This window comes from Callithrix jacchus, chromosome 22, assembly GCF_049354715.1.
Source record: "Callithrix jacchus isolate 240 chromosome 22, calJac240_pri, whole genome shotgun sequence".
Lineage (NCBI taxonomy): Eukaryota > Metazoa > Chordata > Mammalia > Primates > Cebidae > Callithrix > Callithrix jacchus.
In genome coordinates, this window is record NC_133523.1 from 6954950 (window position 1) to 6978901 (window position 23952).

A 23952-nucleotide genomic window follows, 5' to 3' on the forward strand; every position below is an offset into this window, starting at 1 on the left:
AGAGTGCAGTGTCATGATCTCGGCTCACTGTAACCTCCACTTACCAGGTTCAAGAGATTCTCCTGCCTCAGCCTCCTGAATAGCTGGGACTACAGGCATGAGTCACCAGGCCCAGCTAATTTGTGTATTTTTAGTAGCGATGGGGTTTCACCACGTTGGTCAGGATGGTCTTGATCTCTTGATCTTGTGATCCACCCATCTTGGCCTCCCAAAGTGCTGGGATTACAGGCATGCACCACCACACCCAGCCTAAATTTTTTTGTAGAGATGGAGTCTTGATATGTTGCCCAGATTAGTCTCAAACTCCTGGCCTCAAGCGATCTCAAACTCCTGGCTTCCCACAGCATTAGGATTGCAGGTATGAGCCACCTTATCTGGACCCCTTTGTGAGCCTTAAAACAAGCTGGTGGGCAGGCAGGGCAGAGGTGGTTACGCCCATTTCATTAAATGATCAGATGGGCTGGGTGCGGTGGCTCACGCCTGTAATCCCAGCACTTTGGGAGGCCAAGGCAGGAGGATCACTTGACATCAGGAGTTTGAGACCAGCCTGGCCAACATAGTGAAACCCCATCTCTATTAAAAATACAAAAAAAAAAATTAGCTGGGCATGCTGGTGGGCACCTGTAGTCTTAGCTACCCAGGAGGCTGAGGCAGGATGATTGCTTGAACCCAGGAGTCGGAGATTGCAATGTGAGCCGAGATTGCACCACTGTATTCCAATTCCAGCCTGGTCAACAGAGTGAGACTATGTCTCAAAAAAAAAAAACAAAAAAGATAATCAGATGGAAACTCAGTGACACGCAGTGCTTTGCCAAGGTTAGAAGTAGAGGGATCTGGCATGGAAGACCAGACTTCTGGTCCTTTTGCAGGGATGAGGCCTTGATCCAAGTTGGACAGAGCACTGGGGACTCCTCCCTCCCATTCCATCCCACCCACTGGGAGAAGGGCACTGAGCCCAAGACGCACAGGTGGGGGTCTTGATGTTGGGAGCAGGGACCTCGTGGTCAAGAGACCCCAAGCTCTGCCACCCATTGATCAATGTCTTCTTATCCCTCCTTCCCCATCCTACAGGAGGATGATTTTCCCAGGCGGCTCAGCGAGAGTGCGGAGGACCTCAACCTGGATCTGGGAGCCCTTCAGGGCAGCGAGTATCTGCAGGACCTGGGCATTGGGGCCCCTTCCCACAGCCAGCCTGGGGAGGCCCCTAACAGCCACCTCCCAGATGAAGGAGCAGAAAGGGATTCCGTTTTTTCCAGCTTGGCGGGGTCCCAGGACCTGTCAAGGCGGCGCAGCTGGGAGAGGTCACGGAGCTGCTCAGAGAACTGGCGGAGGTCAGTCCCCCATGATGCCTGCCTCCCACAGTGCACCTCCAGGACGGGGCAGGGGTCCAGAAGGCCAGAACCAGGTCCTAGAACAAGCTTCCCCTTGCACCTGCCATGGTCCCTAGCCTTTCGGCACCAGGGACCAGTTTCACGGAAGACAATTTTTCCATGGACCCAGGAGGACAGGGGATAGTTTCTGGATAATTCAAGCATATGCCATTTATCGTGCACTTTACTTATATTATTATTACATTGTAATACACAATGAAATAATTATATAACTCGCCATAATGCAGAATCAGTGGGAGCCCCGAGTTTGTTTTCCTGCATTAGATGGTCCCATCTTGGGATGATGGGAGACAGTAACAGATCATCAGCCATTTGATTCTTTCTTTCTCTTTCTTTCTTTCTTTCTTTCTTTCTTTCTTTCTTTCTTTCTTTCTTTCTCTTTCTCTCTTTCTCTCTTTCTTTCTTTCTTTCTTTCTTTCTTTCTTTCTTTCTTTCTTTCTTTCTTTCTTTCTTTCTTTCTTTCACGAAGTCTCGCTCTGTCACCCAGACTGGAATGAAGTGGCGCGATCTCAGCTCACTGCAACCTCCACCTCCCGAGTTCAAGTGATTCTCCTGCCTCAGCCTCCTGAGTAGCTGGGATTACACGTGTGCACTCCAGGCTAATTTTTGTCTTGTTAGTAGAGACGGGGTTTCACCATGTTGGTCAGGCTGGTCTCAAACTCCTGACCTCGTGGTCCACCCGCCTCGGCCTCCCAGACTGCTGGGATTGCAGAAATGAGCCACTGCACCCAGCCTAGGTTCTCATAAGGAGCGTGCAACCTAGATGCCTCACATGTGTGGTTCACAATAGGGTTTTGGCTCCTATGAGTTTTTTTTTTTTTTTTTTGAGACAGAATCTCACTCTGTGGCTCAGGCTGGAGTGCAGTTCGAAATCTTGGCTCACTACAACCTCTGCCTCCCAGGTTCAAGCAATTCTCCTGTCTCAGGCTCCCAAGTAGTCAGGAGTACAGGCTCACATCAGCACACCCAGCTAACTTTTTTTTTTTTGAGACAGAGTTTCGCTCTTGTTACCCAGGCTGGAGTGCAATGGTGCGATCTTGGCTCACCGCAACCTCTGCCTCCTGGGTTCAGGCAATTCTCCTGCCTCAGCCTCCTGAGTAGCTGGGATTACAGGCACACACCACCATGCCCAGCTAATTTTTGTATTTTTAGTAGAGACGGGGTTTCACCATGTTGACCAGGATGGTCTCGATCTCTTGACCTTGTGATCCACCCGCCTCGGCCTCCCAAAATGCTGGGATTACAGGTGTGAGCCACCATGACCCCACTCCTTGGAGAATCTAATGCTGCCACTCGTCTGACAGGAGGCAGAGCTCAGGTGGCCATGCCAGCTATGGGGAGCAGCTATAAATACAGCACTTAGGGAGGCTGAAGTGGTTGGATCACTTGAGGTCAGGAGTTCGAGAACAGCCTAGCCAACATGGTGAAACCCCATCTCTTCTAAAAATATAAATATTAGCTGGGCCTGGTGGCACATGCCTATAATCCCAGCTACTTGGGAGGCTAAGGCAGGAGCATTGCTTGAACCTGGGTGGCAGAGGTTGCAGTGAGCTGAGATCATGCCACTGCACTCCAGCCTGGGTGACAGAGCAAGATTCTGTCAGAGAGAGAGAGGAAGGAAGGAAGGAAGGAAGGAAGGAAGGAAGGAAGGAAGGAAGGAAGGAAGGAAGGAAGGAAGGAAGGAGAAAGAAACAAAGAAGAAAAGAAAGGAAGGAAAGAAAGAAAGAGGAAATCCAGTCTGTGCAAAGACGATCTGAGATACAAGTGTAGCTCCAACAAATCTCACCAGGTTGGCCTTCTTCTCCCCCTGCTCCTTGTCACTGAGTCCTCTGATATTGAGAGGTCTGGACCCCTCTCTGTGGCCTCCGCACCCTTCCCTGTCCTGGAAGGGCCCCTTACAGGTTCTCTCAAACCCCATCCCCTGGATGCCTGGGGCAGCAGCCAGGTGAACAAGACCTGCTGAAGCCCCAGTACCTGGTCCTCTCCCACCAGGCTCAGCCTCGATGCCTCAGCTGTGGATGAGGAACCCTGTCTCCCTCGAACACTGGCCAGCCTCACTTTGAACCTGCCGGGAGGAGGACTGAAGACTTGGACCCAAGGGTGTCTGTCTGGGGGTGGGACCCCTGCAGAGAGCCCAGGCAAGGTGGGTATAGCCTGCAGCCACCCTGACAATAGCACACTTTTGGGCCCAGAAGCCACTGCTATGGGTAGGAAGGAGAGACTTGCCAGGGCCAGTGGGGGTTACCCGCCATGGGGGATGGGGGCTGCTTGCCTATGGCGGAGGTCATGCCTCGGGCGTCTCTGGGTCCTAAGATTCCAGCCCAGGCCTGAAGGGTTTTCTCTGGGTAAGCATCTAGGGCAGGCTATGCAGGGTCATGACTACAACCCAGGGGCTGGAGGAAAGTTGATGGGGGTGTCTGATCCGGGAGTGTGGCCTGCAGCTGGAAGGCAGCCGTGTCTGTGGCTGGGGTCTGCAGCTAGGGAGAATTTGTCTCTGAACTGAGATCTGAGGTGCAAATGTAGAGGGATGCATGCTTGGAGCTGTGGCGGATGGCTGGGACATCTTTGACTGTGATCACAAATGACCCTTGGGGAAATTCCTGGCCATTGTTGGAACCTATGGATCTGATATTTGGGGCACCAGCTTATAGCTGGGGGCTCCTTGATCAGGACTACAGCCCTGTGGCTGGGGAGGGAGTGGCAGAACCCATGTTCTGTGCTGGGGAGGTTGGCTGGAGGTTGGGGCTTGGATGCGTGTGTTGTCCATTTCTCCGGAGGTGGCCCTGGCTGTGGCTGGGGACCCTCAACCTAGGGAACCTGCTTGCATTCCAGTCTGCCTTCCTAGCTTAGGGCGATGTTTAATTCCCTGCAGGAATGTGACAGCCCCAAGAAAACAATGAGGTCAAGGTCCATTCCTGGGTCCTTCTGTGAGATCCGCTCCCTGGAACTCTCTCCGGGTTTGGAAGTGGTCACTCCACCTGTTCAAGGTAGCCAGCCTGGGAGCGTCCTTCATTCAAACCACATTGGGGGAAGGGGAGGCAGGGAGGGGGTTCCTCCTGACGGGCCCCTTGGTGGGGCTCCAGATAGGACCCAGGGAATTGTTCTGCAGGGACTGAGCAGAACGCTGAGGGAAGCCAGAGAGGGGAAGGGACCTCCAGCATCTGTCCCTCCTCCTCTCCCCGCAGACCTTGAGCCAGTGTGACACTGCCCATTGCAATGACCTTGTCCCCAAGATTCTCTCCTCTCTCTATTATTATTGTTGTTATCATTATGATTTTTGAGACTGGGTTTCACGCTTGTTGCCCAGGCCAGAGTGCAATGGCGCCATCTCAGCTCACTGCAACCTCCGCCTCACAGGTTCAAGCCATTCTCCTGCCTCAGCCTCCAGAGTAGCTGGGACTACAGGTGCACGCCACCACACCCAGCTAATTTTTGTATTTTTGGTAGAGACTGGTTTTCACCTTGTTGGCCAGGATGGTCTCCATCTCTTGACCTCTGATCTGCCCGCCTCGGCCTCCTAAAGTGCTGGGATTACAGGTGTGAGCCACTGCGCCCAGCCTATTATTTTTTTTTTTGAGATGGAGTCTCACTCTGTCACCCAGGTTGGAGCGCAGTGGTGCAACCTCAGCTCACTGCAACCTCCACCTCGCCGGTTCAAGCAATTCTCCTGCCTCAGCCTCTCAAGTAGCTGGGACCACAAGCATCGCTACCACACCCAGCTAGTTTCTGTGTTTTTAATAGAGACAGGGTTTTGCCATGTGGCCAGGCTGGTCTCGAATTCCTGGCCTCAAGTGATATGCCTGCTTGGCCTCCCAAAGTACTGGGATTATAAGCATGACAATATGGTGAATTATATGGTCTCAAACTCCTGGCCAATATGGTGAAACCCCGTCTCTACTAAAAATTTAAAAATCAGCTGGGCGTGGTGACAGGTGCCTGTAATCCCAGCTACTTGGGAGGCTGAGGCAGGAGAATTTGCTTAAACCTGGGAGGTGGAGGTTGCAGTGAATTGAGATCACGCCACTGCACTCCAGCCTGGGCAATAAGTGAGACTCCATCTCAAAAAAAAAGAAAAAAGATGAGATGGACAATAAGTTTATCTCCTTAAGGTCACTCAGAGAGTCTGCTGAGCTCACACATTAAAGCACTTTATAGTTTGTAAGTGCTCCCGAGACACTGGGGACACCTGCGTTTGTCCCTGGCTGGCTGTCCTCTTCTCTTCTCTGTTCCCTGAGAGCACAGGCTCTGTCTGCATGTCCTCCAGTTCTGCAGGGGCCCAGGGTGGTATCCGGGAGGGCCCTGCTGGGCTGGTCCTGTCCCAGAGCCCCTCACAACTGTGCTTCCTGGGACGGGGGCTTCTTCCAGGCCTAGAACCTCCAGTGCTGGAATGCATGGAAAAAGACCACGTGGAGCCAGATCATGTGTGAGTTTCTGCCTCGTGGTGGGGAAGGGACCCCCAGTGGACAGGCTGGACAGTCAGGGCTGGGGGAGGAGGGGAGCCAAGGTGCAGAGTGCTGCCTGTAAGTGACCAGGGACTGATACCATCCCACTAGTCCACTATAACCTCATCTTCTTTCTGACACCATCTGTCTTCCCTGGGGGAGGGATCTAAGCCCCTCAAAAAGGTTCTCAATGTTGCCTTGAGAGGTAATTGTGACTTTTTGGGCATGTGTGTGAGACAGAGTTTTGCTCTGTGGCCCAGGCTGGTGTGCAGTGATGTGATCTCAGCTCACTGCAGCCTCTGCCTCCCAGGTTCAAGTGATTCTCCTGCCTCAGTCTCCAGAGTAGCTGGGACTACAGGCGCCCACCACCATGCCCAGCTAGTTTTTGTATGTCTTGTCAAGACGGGGTTTCACCATGCTGGTCAGGCTGGTCTTGAACCCCTGACTTCAATTGATCCACCCACCTTCGCCTCCCAAAGTGCTGAGATTATAGGCATGAGCCACCTGAGGTCTGGATGGGAAACCCCAGCTTGTCTCCGGGAGAGTCTGTAACTTGGGGCCACTGAGGGCTGCTCTAATCCTGTCCCCACCCCCACAGGCTGATTGTCCAGCAGGTGCTTCAAGAACTTCGACAGTACCATGGGTAAGTGGGAGTCGGGACAGGCGTGAGGGAAGAGGGGAACAAAGTGGGAGATGAGAGCAGGAGGCAGGCAGGGGCATGCACCTATGTGGGAGACAGGGGTAGAGAAGACTGGGTGAGGGCCAGGCACGGTGGCTCACCTGAGGCCAGGAGTTCGAGACCAGCCTGACCAACATGGTGAAACCCCCATCTCTACTAAAAATATAAAAACTAGCTGGGTATGGTGGCAGGCACCTGTAATCCCAGGTACTCGGGAGGCTGAGGGAGGAGAATCGCTTGAACCCAGGAGGCAGAGGTTGCAGTGAGCCGAGATTGCACCATTGCACTCCAGCCTGGGCAACACAGCAGGACTCTGTCTCAAAAAAAAGAAAAGAAAAAGAAAGAAAGAAAAAAAAGGCCAGGTGCGGTGGCTCATGCCTGTAATCCCAGCACTTTGAGGGGCCGAGGTGGGTGGATCACCTGAGGTTGGGAGTTCGAGACCAGACTGACCAACATGGAGAAATCTTGTCTCTACTAAAAATACAAAAATTAACGGGGCATGGTGGCACGTGCCTATAATTCAGCTACTCGGGAGGCTGAGGCAGGAGAATCTCTTGAACCCAGAAGGCGGAGGTTGTGATGAGCCAAGATCACGCCATTGCACTCTAGCCCGGGCAACACAGTGAGACTGTCTCAAAAAAAAAAAAAGAAAAGAAAAGAAAAGAAAACAGAGAATGCTGGGTTTAAGGGAAGGAAAATGGGGCACGAGATGAGGGAGGAGGATAAAAGACAAGAGCTGGAGAGGAGCAGGCTCCCACTGACCCAGGGGTCCCTTGGAGCAAACAGATAAAGGTGCCACCTGCCTAGGACACTGCCATCTGTTACAAACTCTTCCTGTAGCCAGGTGCAGTGGCTCACACCACTGTAATCCCAACACTTTGGGAGGCCAAGGTGGGAGCATCATTTGGAGGCCGGGAGTTTGAGACCATCTTGGGAAACACAGCAAGATCTATCTCTACAAACAATAATTAAAAATTTGCTGGGTGAGGTGGCTCATGCCTGCAATCCCAGAAGTTTGGGAGGCTGAGGTGGGAGGATTGTTTGAGCAGGAGTTTGAGACCAGCCTGGGCAACAGAGTGAGACTCTGTCTCTATAAATTTGTTTTTAATTAGCTGGGCATTGTGGCACATATCTGCAGTCCCAGCTACTCTGGGAGGTGATGGGGTTTTCCACAGGAGAATGGCTTGAACCCAGGCAGTGAAGGCTGCCATGAGCCATGATCATGCCACTGCACACCCGCCTAGGTGACAGAGCAAGACCCTGTATTTTTTTAATTAATATTTTTAAATTCAAATTAATAAAAATAACAACAACGACAGTTTGCGGCCGGGCATGGTAGCTCTCATGTCTGTAATCCCAGCACTTTGGGAGGCTGAGGCAGGTGAATCACAAGGTCAGGCATTCGAGACCAGCCTGGCCAACTTGGTGAAACCCCCATATCTACCAAAAATACAAAAAATTAGCTGGGTGTAATGGCGGGTGCTGTAATCCAGCTACTCGGGAGACTGAGGCAGGAGACTCGCTTAAACTCGGGAGGTGGAGGTTGCAGTGAGCGACATCATGCCACTGCACTCCAGCCCAGACAACAGAATGAGACTCCATCTCAAAAAAAAGAAAGAAAGAATGAGAGAGAGAGAGAGAAGGAAAGAAATTGTGTAAGATTTAAGTAATTAGTTAAAAAAAAAAAAAAAAGAAAGAAAAGAAAAGAAAAAGGAGCCAGACCTGGTGGTGCATGCCTATAATCCCAGATACTTGGAAGGCTGAAGCAGGAGAAACACTTGAACCCAGGAGGTGGGGGATGTGGTGAGCTGAGATTGCACCATTGCACTCCAGCCTGGGCAGTAAGAGCGAAACTCCATCTCAAAATAAATAAATATAAAATAAAATAAAAATAAAAATTAGCCAGGCATGGTGGCACCTGCCTATAGTCCCAGCTACTCAGGAGACTGAGGCAAGAGGATCGCTCGAGCCCAAGAGGTCGAGGCTGCAGTGAGCTATGATTGCACTGCTGCATTCCAGCCTGGGCACCAGAACGAGACCCCGTCTCTATTCAAAAAAAACAAAAACAAAACTTCCTGATACACTGATTTTGTTCAGCCGACACACGTTACTGCCCTCTGCTGGAAAACCTGTCATAATGCCCCATACGCAAGCCCAGAGTGTCAAGGACGGGGGGGGGGGGGGGGGGGGCCTTCGATGGGGCACCTGGAGCACGTCTGTAGTTAGCAGCACTGGGTTAGTGAGTGGGAGAGCAGGCTGCCGACCCAGGTGTCTGTCCCCTCCGATCCCACAGGGCCCGGCAGAGGGCTTGCATGTCAGCCAGCCCCGGTGAAGCCCACTCGAGCCTGACCTGGTTTGAGTTCCTGTCGGAGTAAGTACACAGACCTGCTGCAAGTGGGAACTGCAGGGGAGGGCAGCCTTGGATTCCAACAAATGTTTATGGAGTGTCCTCTCTGGGCCAGGCCCCCTTGCTGGGGGCAGGAGCAGGAGCCCTCATCAAGGCAATGGTGGGAGCTGGCAGGGAAGGGAGGAGTGAGGCTCTCATATACCTTGAGAGGACAGAGGAAGACTTCCTGGAGGAGGTGACAATGTAATCAGGGTTCTGACAGAATAGTAGGAGTTTGTCAGTATGTGCAGATGAGGATGAAGGAAACAAAACGGAAGTAGAAAGCTTAGAGAATGACATCAGAGTGGGGCTGGGGGGAAGGAAGAGGGGAGAAATCAGCAGAGACCAGACCACCTCAGAGACACAAAGGAGCTCAGACTTTATCCTGAAGAGCAGTGGGGGCCGGGTATGGTGGTTCATGCTTATAATCCCAGCACTTTGGGAGACCGTGGGCAGTGGGGCAGGATTGTCTAAGGTCAGGAATTCATGACCATCCTGGCCAACATGGTGAAACCCAATCTCTACTTAAAATACAAAAATTAGCCAGGTATGGTGGCAGGTGCCTGTAATCCCAGTTACTCAGGAGACTGAGGCAGGCGCGTCACTTGAACCTTAGAGGCAAAGGTTGCAGTGAGCCAAGTTTGTGCACTGCACTCCAGCCTGGGTAACAGAGTGAAACTCTGTCTTGAAAAAAAAAAAGCGGGGTCTTCTGGCATCATCAGTCCTGGTGATAGATGGGGCAGGATAAAGGCCACAGGCAGCACTGGAGGTCCTGGGATCCGTCTCTCTCCTTCCTTTCCTCCCTCCCTCTCTCACTCACTCATTCATTCAACAAACACAGATATTTATAAAGTTCCAGAAGCCACTCAGACTGGGATCAGGGGGCATAGACTGGAGGAATGGCATCTCCACCCAGGAAATAGATCCTACCATAGCAGGAAATGTCACTGACCTAATATTTATTAAATGAGGGTGTGCCTGAAATCCAGGAAGCCATGCCAGTGACCTGGGGATGGAGTTGGGGTTGGGGGAGGAGAGAGAAGAATCATCAGGATTTAAAAACCAATTAGGGCCAGGTGCAGTGGCTCATGCCTGCAATCCCAGCACTTTGGGAGGCTGAGGTGAATAGATCACCTGATGTCAGGAGTTCAAGACCAGCCTGGCCAACATGGTGAAACCCTGTCTCTACTAAAAATACAAAAAAAAAAAAAAAAAAGTTAGCTGGGCACAGTGGCACACACCTATAGTCCCAGCTACCTGGGAGGCTGAGGCATGAGAATCACTTGAACCCAGGAGGCGGAGGTTGCACTGCTGCACTCCAGCCTGGGTGACAGAGTGAGACTCTGTCTCAAAATAACTAACTAAATACATAAATAAATGCTGATTAGATACCAGTTGGGGGTCGGGACATGAATTAGAGGGGAAAATCAGCAGTGAGCAGAGCCGAGCTTCCCAGGTCAGGCATGGAGGGACCTAAACCTGAGATCATGTTGCATTTCCCTCTGCAAACCCAGTCCCCAACGCTCCCAGAACTTTGCAAACATTCATTCATGTTTGCTGAGTGAATAAGTGTTGGAAATAGATGCTCGGTGCCACAAGGAAAAGTTAGCACTGAGGCTGGGTACGGCAGCTTGTGCCTATAATCCCCGCATTTTGGGAGGCCAAGGCGGGCGGATCACCTGAGGTCAGGAGTTTGAGACCAGCCTGCCCAACATGGAGAAACCCCGTCTCTACTAAAAATACAGAAAAATTAGCCGGGCATTGTGGCACATGCCTGTAATCCCAGCTACTCGGGAGGCTGAGGCAGGAGAATTGCTTGAACCCAGGAGGCAGAGATTATAGTGAGCCGTGATTGTGCCATGGCACTCCAGCCTGGGCAACAAGAGCAAAAACTCCATCTCAAAAGAAAAGAAGAAAAAGTAGCACTGAACAAAGGATTTTTCAGCAATGCAATTTTTACTTCCTGGACTGTAGGGAGGGTACCCTCGCTAACCACTTTGCCACAAGAGTACAATGAACAAAGGAAAACACACACATTTATTCCTTACGCATTTGGGGTTGTCCTTACCGCTGTGCCTGATTTCTGTTGGCTGGAGCCAGACCTCACCATTTAAAGTAAAACCCTACTGGCTAACAACTTAAAACTTTTCTAACAGGTAAAACAATGGAGGGCTGGGACATGCCTGTGAGCATGTCCAGCACAGATATTTTGGTTAAACTACAAGGACATAGAATGTCCTATGTGCCTATGAGCATGGCATGTCTAACAGCTACATAGGACAGGGCTTCACGAAGTTATTAGCACACTTATTTTTAACAAGAAAGGAAACGTTAAGAAGAAACTTTTTCTGCTTCCCACAATAAGTAAGAGAGGGAAGGAGGGAGGAGAGGAGGAAGTCAAGGACTAAGGAAGGGTAAGGCAGGACCAGGAGGCCTCAGGGAGACAGATTCCAGGTGGATTCCTGGAGTAATGCACAGGGTTGCCTCAGAATGGCCCCTGGCCCCCTCTGATGGACCTTCCCTCTCATCCCCCAGGAGTGAGGACAGTGCTGGCAAGAATGAGAAGAGTGACAAGAGTACCAGTGTGAAGCGCAGGCTGAGCTGCCTCCGCAGTCGAGTGACCAGGCAGAAGGAGAAGGTGAGGGAAGCTGAGCCATGGGGGCCCCCTGTGCCTTCCCCAGCTTGGCACACTGCCCTTAGCCCAGGAGCCCTGTGATTGGAGCTGGCGGTGGGCCGAGGGCCCCATACCTAAGAGGGCCAGCCCCAGCCAGGAGCAGTGGTTCACGCCTGTAATCCCAGCACTTTGGGAGTCTAAGGCAGGTGGTTCACCTGAGGTCAGGAGTTCGAGACCAGCCTGGCCAATATAGTGAAACTCTGTTTCTACTAAAAATACAAAAATTAGATGGGCGTGGTGGTGGGCATCTGTAATCTCAGTTACTTGAGAGGCTGAGGCAGGAGAATGGCTTGAACCCAGGAGGCAGAGATTGCAGTGAGCCAAGATTGTGCCACTGCACTCCAGCTTGATTTTATTTATTTATTTATTTTTTGAGATGGAGTTTCACTCTTGTTACCCAGGCTGGAGTGCAATGGCACGATCTCGGCTCACCGCAACCTCCGCCTCCTGGGTTCAGGCAATTCTCCTGCCTCAGCCTCCTGAGTAGCTGGGATTACAGGCACGCACCACCATGCCCAGCTAATTTTTGTAATTTTAGTAAATTTTGTAAATTTAGTAGAGACGGGGTTCACCATGTTGACCAGGATGGTCTTGATCTCTTGACCTCGTGATCCACCTGCCTCAGCCTCCCAAAGTGCTGGGATTACAGGCTTGAGCCACTGTGCCCGGCCCCAGCTTGATCTTAAAAAAAAAAGAGAGAGAGAGAGAGGGCCGGCCCCTGCAGAGGGCATCCTAGCATCCTGAGACCCACCTCTGTCCCATCCAGGCGAAAAGCCCAGCACATCTAAAGGAGAAGGGCCAGGATGCCCGAGAGAGGCGGGAGTGTGTCAATGGGCACCAGCTGGTACAAGGGACCTTCTCCGGCCCCTCCAGCTGCCCCCTGTGTGGCAAACCCTTCCTGAGCTCAGGTAAGTCTGGCGGCCCAATCCATCGTCCTGGATGGCAGCCACTTTCTCTTCTTCATGTCCTCTCAATCATACTCCTCTGGCCTCTTTTCATGTCTGCATCCTCGTTCTGTTTCACCCTCTGCTGGGCGGCTCCCTGGAGAGAACCAGGGATGCGTCCCTGGGCACAGGGGCTCTTGGGGTAACTCAGAACGGGCAACGGTCTCTTTTGCCATTGCGGGAATCCTCCTGCAGTGTCTGGACTTGAGAATCCTCCTGCAGTGTCATGACAAAGCACCACGTACCAGGTGGCTTAACCATCAGAGATAGATTGCCCTGCAGCTCTGGAGGATGAAAGTCTGAGATCAAGGGCTGAGCTCCATAGGCAGGTGCCAGGAAATGATCCATTCCAGGCATCTCTCTTGGCTTCTGGTCATCCCTTAGCCTCACATGGCCCTGGGTCCCAATTTCCCTCTTCTATGAGGATACCAGTCATATTGGATTGGGGCTCACCAGACTCGTGTGGCCTCATCTTAGCTTATTTACATCCGCAAAGATTCAGTTTACAAATAAGGTCACATCCTAAAGGACAGAAGTGGGGGAGTAGGATTGCAACATATGAATTTGGTGGTGGTGGGGATACAACTTTATCCATAGCAAGCCAGTTTTCTGCTTCTTGGGGCCCTTGGTGGTTGCAGGGTTGCGAGTCGAAGGGTTTCTACTCAAGAAAGAGTACCAGATTCAAGAGACTCCCAGAAAGAGATGGCTCAGGTCGTTGCTGGGATTTAGAACTCGGTCTTTTTGCAAATGAGCTCCACTTGAGGAGGAGTGGCGATGCATGTAGCAAAGACGTGTGCGCTGTTTGCAGCAAGAGTCCGATCTGCAGTCAGCGGCTGGCGGGACTGGGGCCACTTTGCGGCACTGCCGGCATGTGGGGCCAGGTAATTGTTCTAAGGGGCTGTCCTGAGCACTGTGGGATATTTAGTAGCATCCCTGGCCTCCACCCTCCTGCCTCCAGTTGCAACAACCAAAAATGTCTCCAGATATGGCTAAAAGTCTCCTGGGGGGCAGAATTGCCTCCAGGTGAGAAGCAATGGGTGAATGAGACAGGCAAACAGATCGTGGGATGGGCTTAGACCGTGCCGTGAGAGCAGCATCTCCACACCTGGGGCAAGCGCCTCTGAGCAACCTGATTTGCATTTGTTGCCTTTACCTGCTCCAGACGTGGGTATTTTCCTTCTTTCTCCTTTCCCCCTCTTTCTGGACTGTCATTGCTGGCTATGGGGCTGGAGGTGGCTGTTGGTGCCTCCTGGTGTCAAGGATGTTCCTCTTTGAGCTTTTCCTCTGTTAGGCAATCCCCATCCAGCTCTGTGACCATGAGCTGTCCTCAGCAGAGGCTGACATGAGCTTTTTGCAAAACCTTTTTCTTTCTTTCTTTTCTTTTTCTTTTTTTTTTAATTTGAGACAGGATCTCACTCTGTTGCCCAGGCTGGAGTGCAATGGTGTGATCTCAGCTCACTGCAGCCTCTGCCTCCTGGGCTCAAGCAATCCACCCATCTCCTTCTCCCAAGTAGCTGGGTCTACAGATGTGCATTGCCATGCTTAACTAATTTTTTAACTTATTTTTGTAGAGACAAAGTCTCACTATATTGCCCAGGCTGCTTCCAAACTCCTGGACCCAAGCCATTAGCTGGGTGTGCTGGTGGGCGCCTATAATCCCAGCTACTCAGGACGCTGAGGCAGGAGAATCACTTGAACCCAGGAGATGGAGGTTGCAGTGAGCTGTGGTCGCACCACTGCACTCCAGCCTGGGTGTCAGAGTGAGACTCCATCTCAAAAAAAAAAAAAAAGAAGTTCCCAGATGAGGTGATGCTCTCAGTTAGTGGGTCACATGGACACACGACACCTTGGATGACTCCAAATTGGATGACTCCTCCTGCCTCAGCCTCCCAAAGTGCTGGAATTACAGGTGTGAGCCACCGCACCCAGCCTTTGCCAAATCTTCAGTACACCAACAATGTCAGTGTGTGGAAGTCCTTAATTTGAGACAGCAGGTGACTCCCTCTTTTTCCTGGCATCGTGTTCTCTTCTGTGGGGGATGAGGTTTGCTTAGTCTTTCTTAGGCATCAGATTCAAGGGGCAGGTAGAAGGTTGAAAGTTGGAGGAATTAAGCCGGAGATCCAGAACCAAGGCTGCACAGAGCAGGTGCCGGGAGCCTGCTCTTGGGTTCCTTTGCTTGAACCAGCCCCAGGCTGAGCTGAACCATGCACTTCTTACTGTGATCGCTGGTTCCTTATCATTCTCCATTTGTTTCTATTCCTGCTTTTGCTTTGCTTCTCAGAAAAATCCTGAGTCTTTAAACTCTGATTTGGGGTCATCCAAGATCTCATGTGTCTTATGTGACCCACTGACTTAGCATTGCCTTTGTCTGGAGTGCAGTGGTGCAATCATAGTTCACTGCAACTTCTATCTCCCGGATTGAAGCAATTCTCCTGCCTCAGCCTTCCAAGTAGCTGGGATTACAGGTGCCCACCACCACACCCTGCTAATTTTTGTATTTTTAGTAGAAACAGGGTTTCACCATGTTGGCCAGGCTGGTCTCGAACTCCTGACCTCCTCAGGTGATCTTCCCGTCTTGGCCTCCCAAGGTGCTGGGATTACAGGTGTGAGCCACCACACCCAGCCTGTCGCCTGGGAACTTTTAAAAAAATTATTTTTATTTTAAAGACAGGATCTCCATCTCTCTGTCTCTGTCTCTGCCTCTCTCTCTCTCTCTCTCTCTCTCTCTCTCTCTCTCTCTCTCTGTCTCTCTCTCTCTCTCTGTGTCTCTCTGTCTATCTCTCTCTCTCTCTCGTCCAGGCTGGAGTTCAGTGGTGTGATCATAACTCACTGCAGCCTTGGAATTCTGGGCTCAAGCAATCCTCCTACCTCAGCCTCCCAAGTAGCTGGGACCACAGGCATATGTAACTACACCCTGCTAATGTTTAATTTCGTTTGTTTGTTTATAGAGACAGGGTCTTGCTATGTTGCCCAGGCTGGTCTCAAACTCCTGAGCTCAAGGTATCCTCCCACCTCAGCCTCCGAAAGTGCTGTGATTACAGGCATGAGCCACCATGGCTAGCCCACCTGGGATTGTTTGATGATGATGATGAAAGGGCCTGGCTCTGTCACCCAGGCCGGACTGCAGTGGTGCAATCTCAGCTTGCTGTACCCTCTGTCTCCCAGTCTTAAGTGATCTTCCCACCTCAGCCTCCCAAGTAGCTGGGACTACAGGCGTGTGCCACCACACACAGCTAGTTTTTTTTGTAGAGACAGCATTTCACCATGCTGCCCAGGCTGGTCTCAAAATCCCGAGATCAAGTGATTCTCCCACCTCGACCTCCCAAAGTGCTGGGATTACAGGTATGAACCACTGCACCTGGCCCACCTTGGAACTTTTAATACCAAATCACAGGTCCTATCCCAGATGGACTGAAACAGAATCTGTATTTGGACGAGAACACAGAGTGATTCGTATGCCATTACTTTGCTCTTTGCTGCTGGTAGGCAGGTTTCACAGACTCAATGCCGTGGACCTATTTGGGACCCAATCATTTTCTATCATGGGGGCCTCTCCTATGCATTGTAGGATGTTGACTGGCATCCCTGGCCTTTAGACCCACCCAATGCCAATAGCAACCCCTCTCACTCCAATTGGGACAATCAAAAGTCTTTCCTGGCTGGGGGTGGTGTCTCATTCCTGTAATACCAACACTGAGAGGCCGAGGCAGGTGAATCACTTGAGATCAGGAGTTCAAGACCAGCATGGCCAACATGGCGAAACCCCATCTCTACCAAAAATACAAAAATTAGCTTGAAGCCTATAATCCCAGCTATTCAGGAGGCTGAAACAGGAGAATTGCTTGAACTGGGAGACAGAGGTTGCAGTGAGCTGAGACCGCACCATTGCACTCCAGCCTGAGCAACAAGAGCAAAACTCTGTCTCAAAAAAAAAAAAGAAAGAAAGAAAGTATTTCCTGACACTGTCAAACGCCTCAGGAGGCAAATCATACCTGCTTGAGAACTGCTGCTCCGGTGAAACTTACCAATCAGACTGTGCCTTTGGTGTCCACGGCCCTTTTCTTTGTTTTGGTGGTGTTGTTGTTTGCTTGTGTGAGACAGGGTCTCACTTTGTTGCCCATTCTGGAGGTCAGTGGCACAATTTTGGCTCACTGTGACTTCTGCCTCCCAGATGCAAGCGATTCTCATGCCTCAGCCTCCTGAGTAGCTGGAATTACAGGCATGCCCCACCACACCCGGCTAATTTTTTTTTTTCAGTAGAGATGGGGTTTCACCATATTGGCCAGGTTGGTCTCGAACTCCTAACCTCAAGTGATTTGCCCACCTCGGCCTCCCAAAGTGCTGGGATTACAGGTATGAGCCACCATGCTCAACCCACGGTCCTTTTAAAACATTGCTGGTCTCACTCCAAGAGGCACTCTGAGTAGTTTGAGGCCGGAATCACAGCCTGAAAAGGGGGAGTTTGTCCTTTTGGGTCTGCTCCAGAATTATCCGCACTGATCACGTGGAAATCCCTGTGTGTAGTTCCTGCAGGACCTGAACCCCAGTCAGTGCCGGAGGAGTAGTTTGGGGAAGAGAGACCCCACAGCAGCCCAAAGTAGCCATCTGGGAACTCTGCCTGGCTGGGACTTTACTCTGGACTGCGCGTCTTCATCTTAGCCTCAGTGACCACCCCCCACCCCAGTTAGCAACTGTTATCTAAGTCATTAGTTCCTAGCATGAAGACTAACACCCAGTCAGGCAGGGTGGCTCACACCTGTAATCCCAACACTTTGGGAGTTTGAGTTGGATGAATCACTTGAAGTCAGGAGTTCGAGACCAGCCTAGCCAATATAGTGAAACCCCATCTCTGTTAAAGATACAAAAAAATTAGCTGGGCATGGTGGCTGGCACCTGTAATCCCAGCTACTTGGGAGGCTGAGGCAGGAGAATTGCTTGAACCCAGGAGGTGGAGGTTGCAGTGAGCAGAGATCAAGCCATTGCACCCTAGCCTGGGCAACAAGATTGAAACGCAGTCAAAAAACAAAACAAAACAAAACAACAACAACAAAAACCACACACACACCCAGTAGGAGTTCAACAAGTAACTGTAGAATGAATGGATGGATGAGTGAGTGAATGAATGAAAACGCCACTATTTAATGAGCATGTACTATATGCTAGGTGCTTTTTCTCACTTAATTGGGACAACATCTCCTTGTAGGAGGTCTTATAAGCCCCATTTGTTCATTCAAAAATAGTTATGGAGGCCAGGCATGGCGGCTCATGCCTGTAATCCCAGCACTTTGGGAGGCTGAGGTGGGAGGATCACTTGAGGCCAGGCATTCAAGACCAACCTAGGTGACAGAGTGAGGCTCTGTCTCTACAAAAAACATTTTTTAAAAATTAGCTTGGGCTGGACACACGGTGGTTCATGCCTGTAATCCCAGCACTTTGGGAGGCTGAGGTGGGAGGATCACTTGAGGCCAGGCATTCAAGACCAACCTAGGTGACAGAGTGAGGCTCTGTCTCTACAAAAAACATTTTTTAAAAATTAGCTTGGGCTGGACACACGGTGGTTCATGTCTGTAATCCCAGCACTTTGGGAGGCTGAGGTGGGAGGATCACTTGAGGCCAGGCATTCAAGACCAACCTAGGTGACAGAGTGAGGCTCTGTCTCTACAAAAAACATTTTTTAAAAATTAGCTTGGGCTGGACACATGGTGGTTCATGTCTGTAATCCCAGCACTTTGGGAGGCTGAGGCAGGCAGGTCGCTTGAGTTCAGGAGTTTGAGATACAGCCTGGTCAACATGGCAAAACCCAGTCTCTACGAAAAATACAAAAATTCACCGGGCATGCTGGCACATGCCTGTAATCCCAGCTACTTGAGAGGCTGAGGCAGGAGAATTGCTTGAACCCAGGAGGCAGAGGTTGCAGTGAGCAGAGATCTCACCACTGCACTCCAGCCTGGATAACAGAATGAGACTCCATCTCATAAATAAAAAATAAAAATTAGCTTGGCATGGTGCCACACCCCTGTAGTTCCAGCTACTCAGGAAGCTGAGGTGGGAAGATTGCTTGAACCCAGAATCGAAGTAGAAGTGAGCAGTGATCACATTTCTGCACTCCAGCCTGGGCAACATAACAAGACCATGTCACTACAAAAAAATAAAAATAAATTAGCCAGGGGTGGTGGTGTGTGCCTGTAGCCCCAGCTACTCAGGAGGCTGAAGTGGGAGAATTGCTTGAGCCTAGGAATTCGAAGCAGCAGTGAGCTGGGATCATATCCCTGCACTCCAGCCTGGGTGACAGACTGAGACCCTGTCTCAAAAATATATCTATGTTTATTAATCACCTACTGCATTCCTGGCAATCTTTGAGGTACTGAGCAGATGAAAATCCCTGCCTTGAGGAGCTTACCTTCTAGTAAAGCAAAGCAGATAGTAAACAAATAAATGGGGAATGTAAAGGTGACAAGATGTGTTTTGAAAAAACATGAAGTTGGCTGGATGTGATGGCTCACACCTATAATCCCAGCATTTTGGAAGGACAAGGCAGTCAGATCGCTTGAGCCCAGGAGTTCGAGACCAGCCTGGGCAAGATGGTGAAACCCCATCTTACTAAAAATACAAAAAATTAGGGACTGTCTGCCCGGCTGGCTCCTGTCATCCCAGCACTTTGGGAGGCCGAGGCAGGTGGATTACCTGAGGTCAGGAGTTCAAGACCAGCCTTGCCAACGTGGTGATACCCTGACTCTACTAAAAATACAAAAATTAGCTGGGTGTGGTGGTGGATGCCTGTAATCTCAGCTGCTTGGGAGGCTGAGGTGGGAAGATCGCTTGAGCATGGGACACAGAAATTGCAGTGAGCTAAGTTTGTACCATTGCACTCCATTCTGGGCAACAGTAGTGAAACTCTGTCTCAAAAAAAAAAAATTAGCCTGGTATGGTGGTGCATGCCTGTAGTCCCAGCTACTTAGGAGGCTGGAGCAGGAGGATAGCTTGAGCCTGGGAGGCAGAGATTACATTGAGCTGAGATTACACCACTGCACTCCAGCCTGGGTGACAGAGTGAGACTCTATCTCAAAAAAAAAGACAAAGGGAAAACATGAAGTTAGGAAAGGAGACAGTGATTAGACAGTGTGTCAACCTCAGCACTACTGACATTTGGGGCTGTTGTGTGTGGCCACCGGGTGCCTGGGAGGAGGTTGGACACCATCCATGGCCTTCACCCACTTGGTGGCAGGAGCATCCCTAGATATGATGTCCAAGTTGCCCCATGTCCTATAGTGGCAGGGTAGGAAGGCAGTTACCCCCAGATGAGGACCACGGCTCTCCCTCAGGTGTCCAGCGATAGCCTCTCCAAATTGGTGACACTGGAATCCAGAATGTGGAGGATCTGGGAAAAGGACCCTGTGGGTCTGTAGGGAAGAGAATTCCAGGTCATAGGGGCAAAGGTCCTAGGGCAGTAATGCGCCCCAGGCAGCAGAAAGGCCAGTGTGCTTGAAGTGGAGGCAGAAGAGGTCTGTCGGAACCCTCTGTAGGTCATACAAATGTGCATGCCTGCCCCCGTCTAAGTCATCACTGGAGGACCCTGTCACTTGTCACTTGATAGCTGAATTTGCTGTCTGCAAATCCAGCCTCCAGCTAGACTCTTCTCAGGGCAGACAGGCTTCGGTGGCCCCTTTGTGAGCCCGGAAGATCCCACTGCTGCCCAGAATGCCTTCTCCACTGGGGACGCTGCAGAGACGGGTCCTGCTTGAGCTGGGAGAATTGGGCGGGACAGCCTCCAGAATCCCCTTCTGAGCTTTCAGACACCCTCAAGTTGTGTGCCACATTTGCGGTGTCCCTGCATTTTTCTAGAAAGAGCAGAGTGGCCAGGGTTTTCATCAGATCTGCGAATAGAACACGCAACCTCAGAAAAGTTTGGCAACAATTTGCTAAGTTAGGGACTGGCGAACTGCAGTCCACTACCGGTTTTTTGGTTTTTGGTTTTTGTTTGTTTTATAAGTCGAAAGCTGAGGATAGTGTGGGCTTTCTACATTTGGAAATAGTTGAAAATAAGTATTTAGTGACATATCTATAAGTGTAACATTCTATGAAATTTACATTTCACAGTCTGCAGATGACGTTTTGTTGCAGGATGGGCTCACCTGTTCATTTAACTGTCATCTTTATCTGTGTTTGTTCCCAAGCTACATCTTTGTTTTTAGTTTTGTTCGGTTTTGAGATGGAGTCTTCGTCTGTCACCTACGCTGGAGTGCAGTGTCACGATCTCAGCTCACTGCAACCTCCACCTCCTGGGTTCAAGTAATTCTCATGCCTCAGCCTCCTGAGTGGCTGGGATTACAGGTGTGTGCCACCATACCTGGCTAATTTTTTTTTTTTAGTAGAGATGGGGTTTCACCACGTTGGCCTGGCTGGTCTTGAACTCCTGACCTCCAGTGATACACCCACCTCAGCCTCCCAAAGTTCTGGGATTACAGGCGTGAGCCACTGTGTCTGGCTCAAGCTACATCTTTGGTTGGCAGAGTTGAGTTTGCAGTATTACAGAGCAAGTTTGCTGGGCATGGTGGCTCATGCCTGTAATCCCAGCACTTTGGGAGGATGAGACAGGTAGATCACAAGGTCAGGAGTTTGAGACCAGCCTGACCAACATGGTGAAACCCTGTCTCGACTAAAAATACAAAAATTAACTGGGTGTGGTGGCATGCGCCTGTAGTCCCAGCTACTTGGGAGGCTGAGGCAGGAGAATCGCTTGAACCCGGGAGGCGGAGGTTGTGGTGGCCTGAGATCACACCATTGCACTCCAGCCTGGGCAACAGAGCAAGACTCTGTCTCAAAAAAAAAAAAAAAAAAAGGAAGAAAAGAAAAGAAAAAGAAGAAAAATTAGAATAGCCAAGGGTTGTGGGTTTTTAGAATTCTCTTGTCTCATCAAATCAGGAGGTACATGCTATCCACAGGACATGCCTGGAGATGTCAGTCTTCATCTTAGTGAAGTTGACATCTCCAAAGTTACTACTTTTCACTTGCTCTTCTCTATTCTTTGAAAGCAAGTCATGACGGCCAGGTGTGGTGGCTCATGCCTGTAATCCAAGCACTTTGGAGGCCAAGGTGGGCGGATCACCTGAGGTCGGGAGTTCAAGACCAGCCTGACCAACATGGTGAAACCCCATCTTTATTTAAAAAAAAAAGGAAGAAAGCAAGTCATGACATCCAGGCCACACTCAGGATGGTGGGAATTAAGCTTTCTCCTGGAGACATCATTTGATTTTGATTTGCTGGACAATCCTTTGAGATGAAGAAAGATTTGAGTTTGTGTATAAGAAATGATGTGGGACCAGGTGTGGTAACTCATGCCTGTCATCTCAGTGCTTCGGGAGACTGAGGCAGGAGAAGCCCTTGAGCTCAGGAGTCTGAGACCAGACTGGGCAACATAGTGAGACCCTCACCTCTACAAAAAAATGTTTAAAAGTTAGTCAGGTGTGGTGGCACTCACCTATAATACTAGCTACTCGGGAGGCTGAGATGGGCATTGCTTGAGCCCAGGGGTTCAAGGCTACTGTGAACTATGATCTGCCACTGTCCTCTAGGCTGGGCCACAGAGTGAGACCCTGTCCCTAAAAAGAAAAAATAAATGATGTGGGTAAACGCCATGTGCGGTGTCTCACACCTATAATCCCAGCACTTCGGGAGACCAAGATGGGCGGATCACTTGAGGTCAGGAGTTCGAGACCAGCCTGTCCAACATGGGTTAAACCCTGTCTCCACTAGAAACACAAAACAATTAGCAGGGCATGGTGGTGCATGCCTGTAATTCCAAGCTACTTGGGAAGCTAAGGTGGGAGGATCCCTTGGACCCGAGAGGCAGAGGTTGCAGTGAGCTAAGATCATGCCACTGTCCTTCAGCCTGGGCAACAGAGCAAGACTCCATCTAAAAAAAAAATGATGTGGGTAGCACTTGGCTGGTACATATAGGCAATGGTATCTTGTATCATAATCATCCTCCTCCTTTTTTTTTCTTTTTTCCCCCCCCCCAAGGGAGGAAGGAGGAGAGAGGGGAGGAGAGGGAAAGGGAAGGAAGGAAGAGCCATTATTCTCTTTATTATTTTTTGTTATTGTTGTCTAACAATAACAAAAAATAATTTTGCCAGAAAGAGGCAAAGGTAACATTTAAATCACAGACCTTGCCTCTGCAAAACTGCAAAAATAAAAATAGCAGGGCATGGTGGCTCATGCGTATAATCCCAGAACTTTGGGAGGCTAAGTCAGGTGGATCACTTGAGGTCAGGAGTTCGAGACCAGCCTGACCAACATAGAGAAACCCCATCTCTACTAAAAATAAAAAATTAGCTGGGTGTGGTGGCACAGGCCTGTGATCCCAGCTACTCGGGAGGTTGAAGCAGGAGAATGGTGTGAACTTGGGAGGCGGAGGTTGCAGTGAGCCAAGATTTTGCCATTGCACCAGCCTGGGCAACAAGAGCAAAACTCCATCTCAATAATAATAATAATAATAGTTAATAAAATAAATCAGAGACCCTAACCCTGTTCTCTGACCGCAACCCCCTCCCCACCTGTGTCAGGAGGCACGCAGGGGCCAGAACACCTGTGTCTTGTTCCCAGCAGGCTGAGAAAGGCCCTTCCAAGGTATAACTTGCCACAGGCCTACCTGCTTTCAAAGGTATTCAAAGCCAGACATGACTGGGCAACAGAGCAAGGTTCCATCTCAAAAAAAAAAAAAAAAAAAAATCCCATGGAGGAAATAGCCTCACAGTAAGTTAAACAAACAGAACAGAGAATGAGTCACACTCCAGGTAATTAGAGAAGGTGGGTCTCCAGGATAAAGTCGGGATGCTTTTCAGAGAACAGACACCACATACCACGCCAGACAGTCCTGTCCCAGGCCTCGACCTTTGAGGCTCTTTATGATTCGACCCCACCTATCCCTCCATGTTTCTCTCCCACTGCTCAGGATCCCCAGACTCCACAGTCCAGCAACCCTGAAGTCTTGTAGTTGTTCGTACTACCTTGCTCATCCAGCGCTGTTCCTGGAACTCCCTCTCCCACCTAACTCTTACTCATCCTTTTAAGACAAAGCACAGGCCCACTTCCTCCAAGAAGTCTGAATTAGGCCAGATGAGTGTCTGAATGTCTCTTAGCCCAGTTGCTCTCAGCCAAGGAAACAACTGATGGCATTTTTTTTCAGGACCAGGGGAGCCACTGGCATCTAATAGGTAGAGGCCAGGGATGCTGCCAAACGCCCTCCAGTGCATAGGAGAACACACTTGCTACCACCACCGAGAATTATCCAGCAAGTGCCAAGACTGAGAAAACCCTGCTCTGGGCCTAAGCTCCCTGTGTCTCCTTAGCTCTTAGAGCCCCTGGCCCATGATAAAGACTCATAAATGAGGCCGGGCATGGTGGCCTATGCCTGTAATCCCAGCACTTTGGGAGGCT

General features: G+C 50.4%; 1 protein-coding gene across 2 annotated transcripts in view; it reads left to right on the plus strand.

Annotated features, from left to right (window-relative positions):
• The window catches only part of ARHGEF18 (Rho/Rac guanine nucleotide exchange factor 18), a 120398-nt gene that overhangs the window by 16244 nt on the left and 80202 nt on the right, over positions 1-23952 (plus strand). For both annotated transcript variants that reach the window (XM_035287456.3, XM_054249491.2), the window contains exons 3-10: positions 1072-1331; positions 3384-3534; positions 4264-4378; positions 5757-5814; positions 6432-6476; positions 8806-8883; positions 11434-11536; positions 12339-12480. In XM_035287456.3, coding sequence (XP_035143347.3) covers positions 1072-1331; positions 3384-3534; positions 4264-4378; positions 5757-5814; positions 6432-6476; positions 8806-8883; positions 11434-11536; positions 12339-12480 — 952 coding nt within the window. The remainder of the gene's footprint in view (positions 1-1071; positions 1332-3383; positions 3535-4263; positions 4379-5756; positions 5815-6431; positions 6477-8805; positions 8884-11433; positions 11537-12338; positions 12481-23952) is intronic.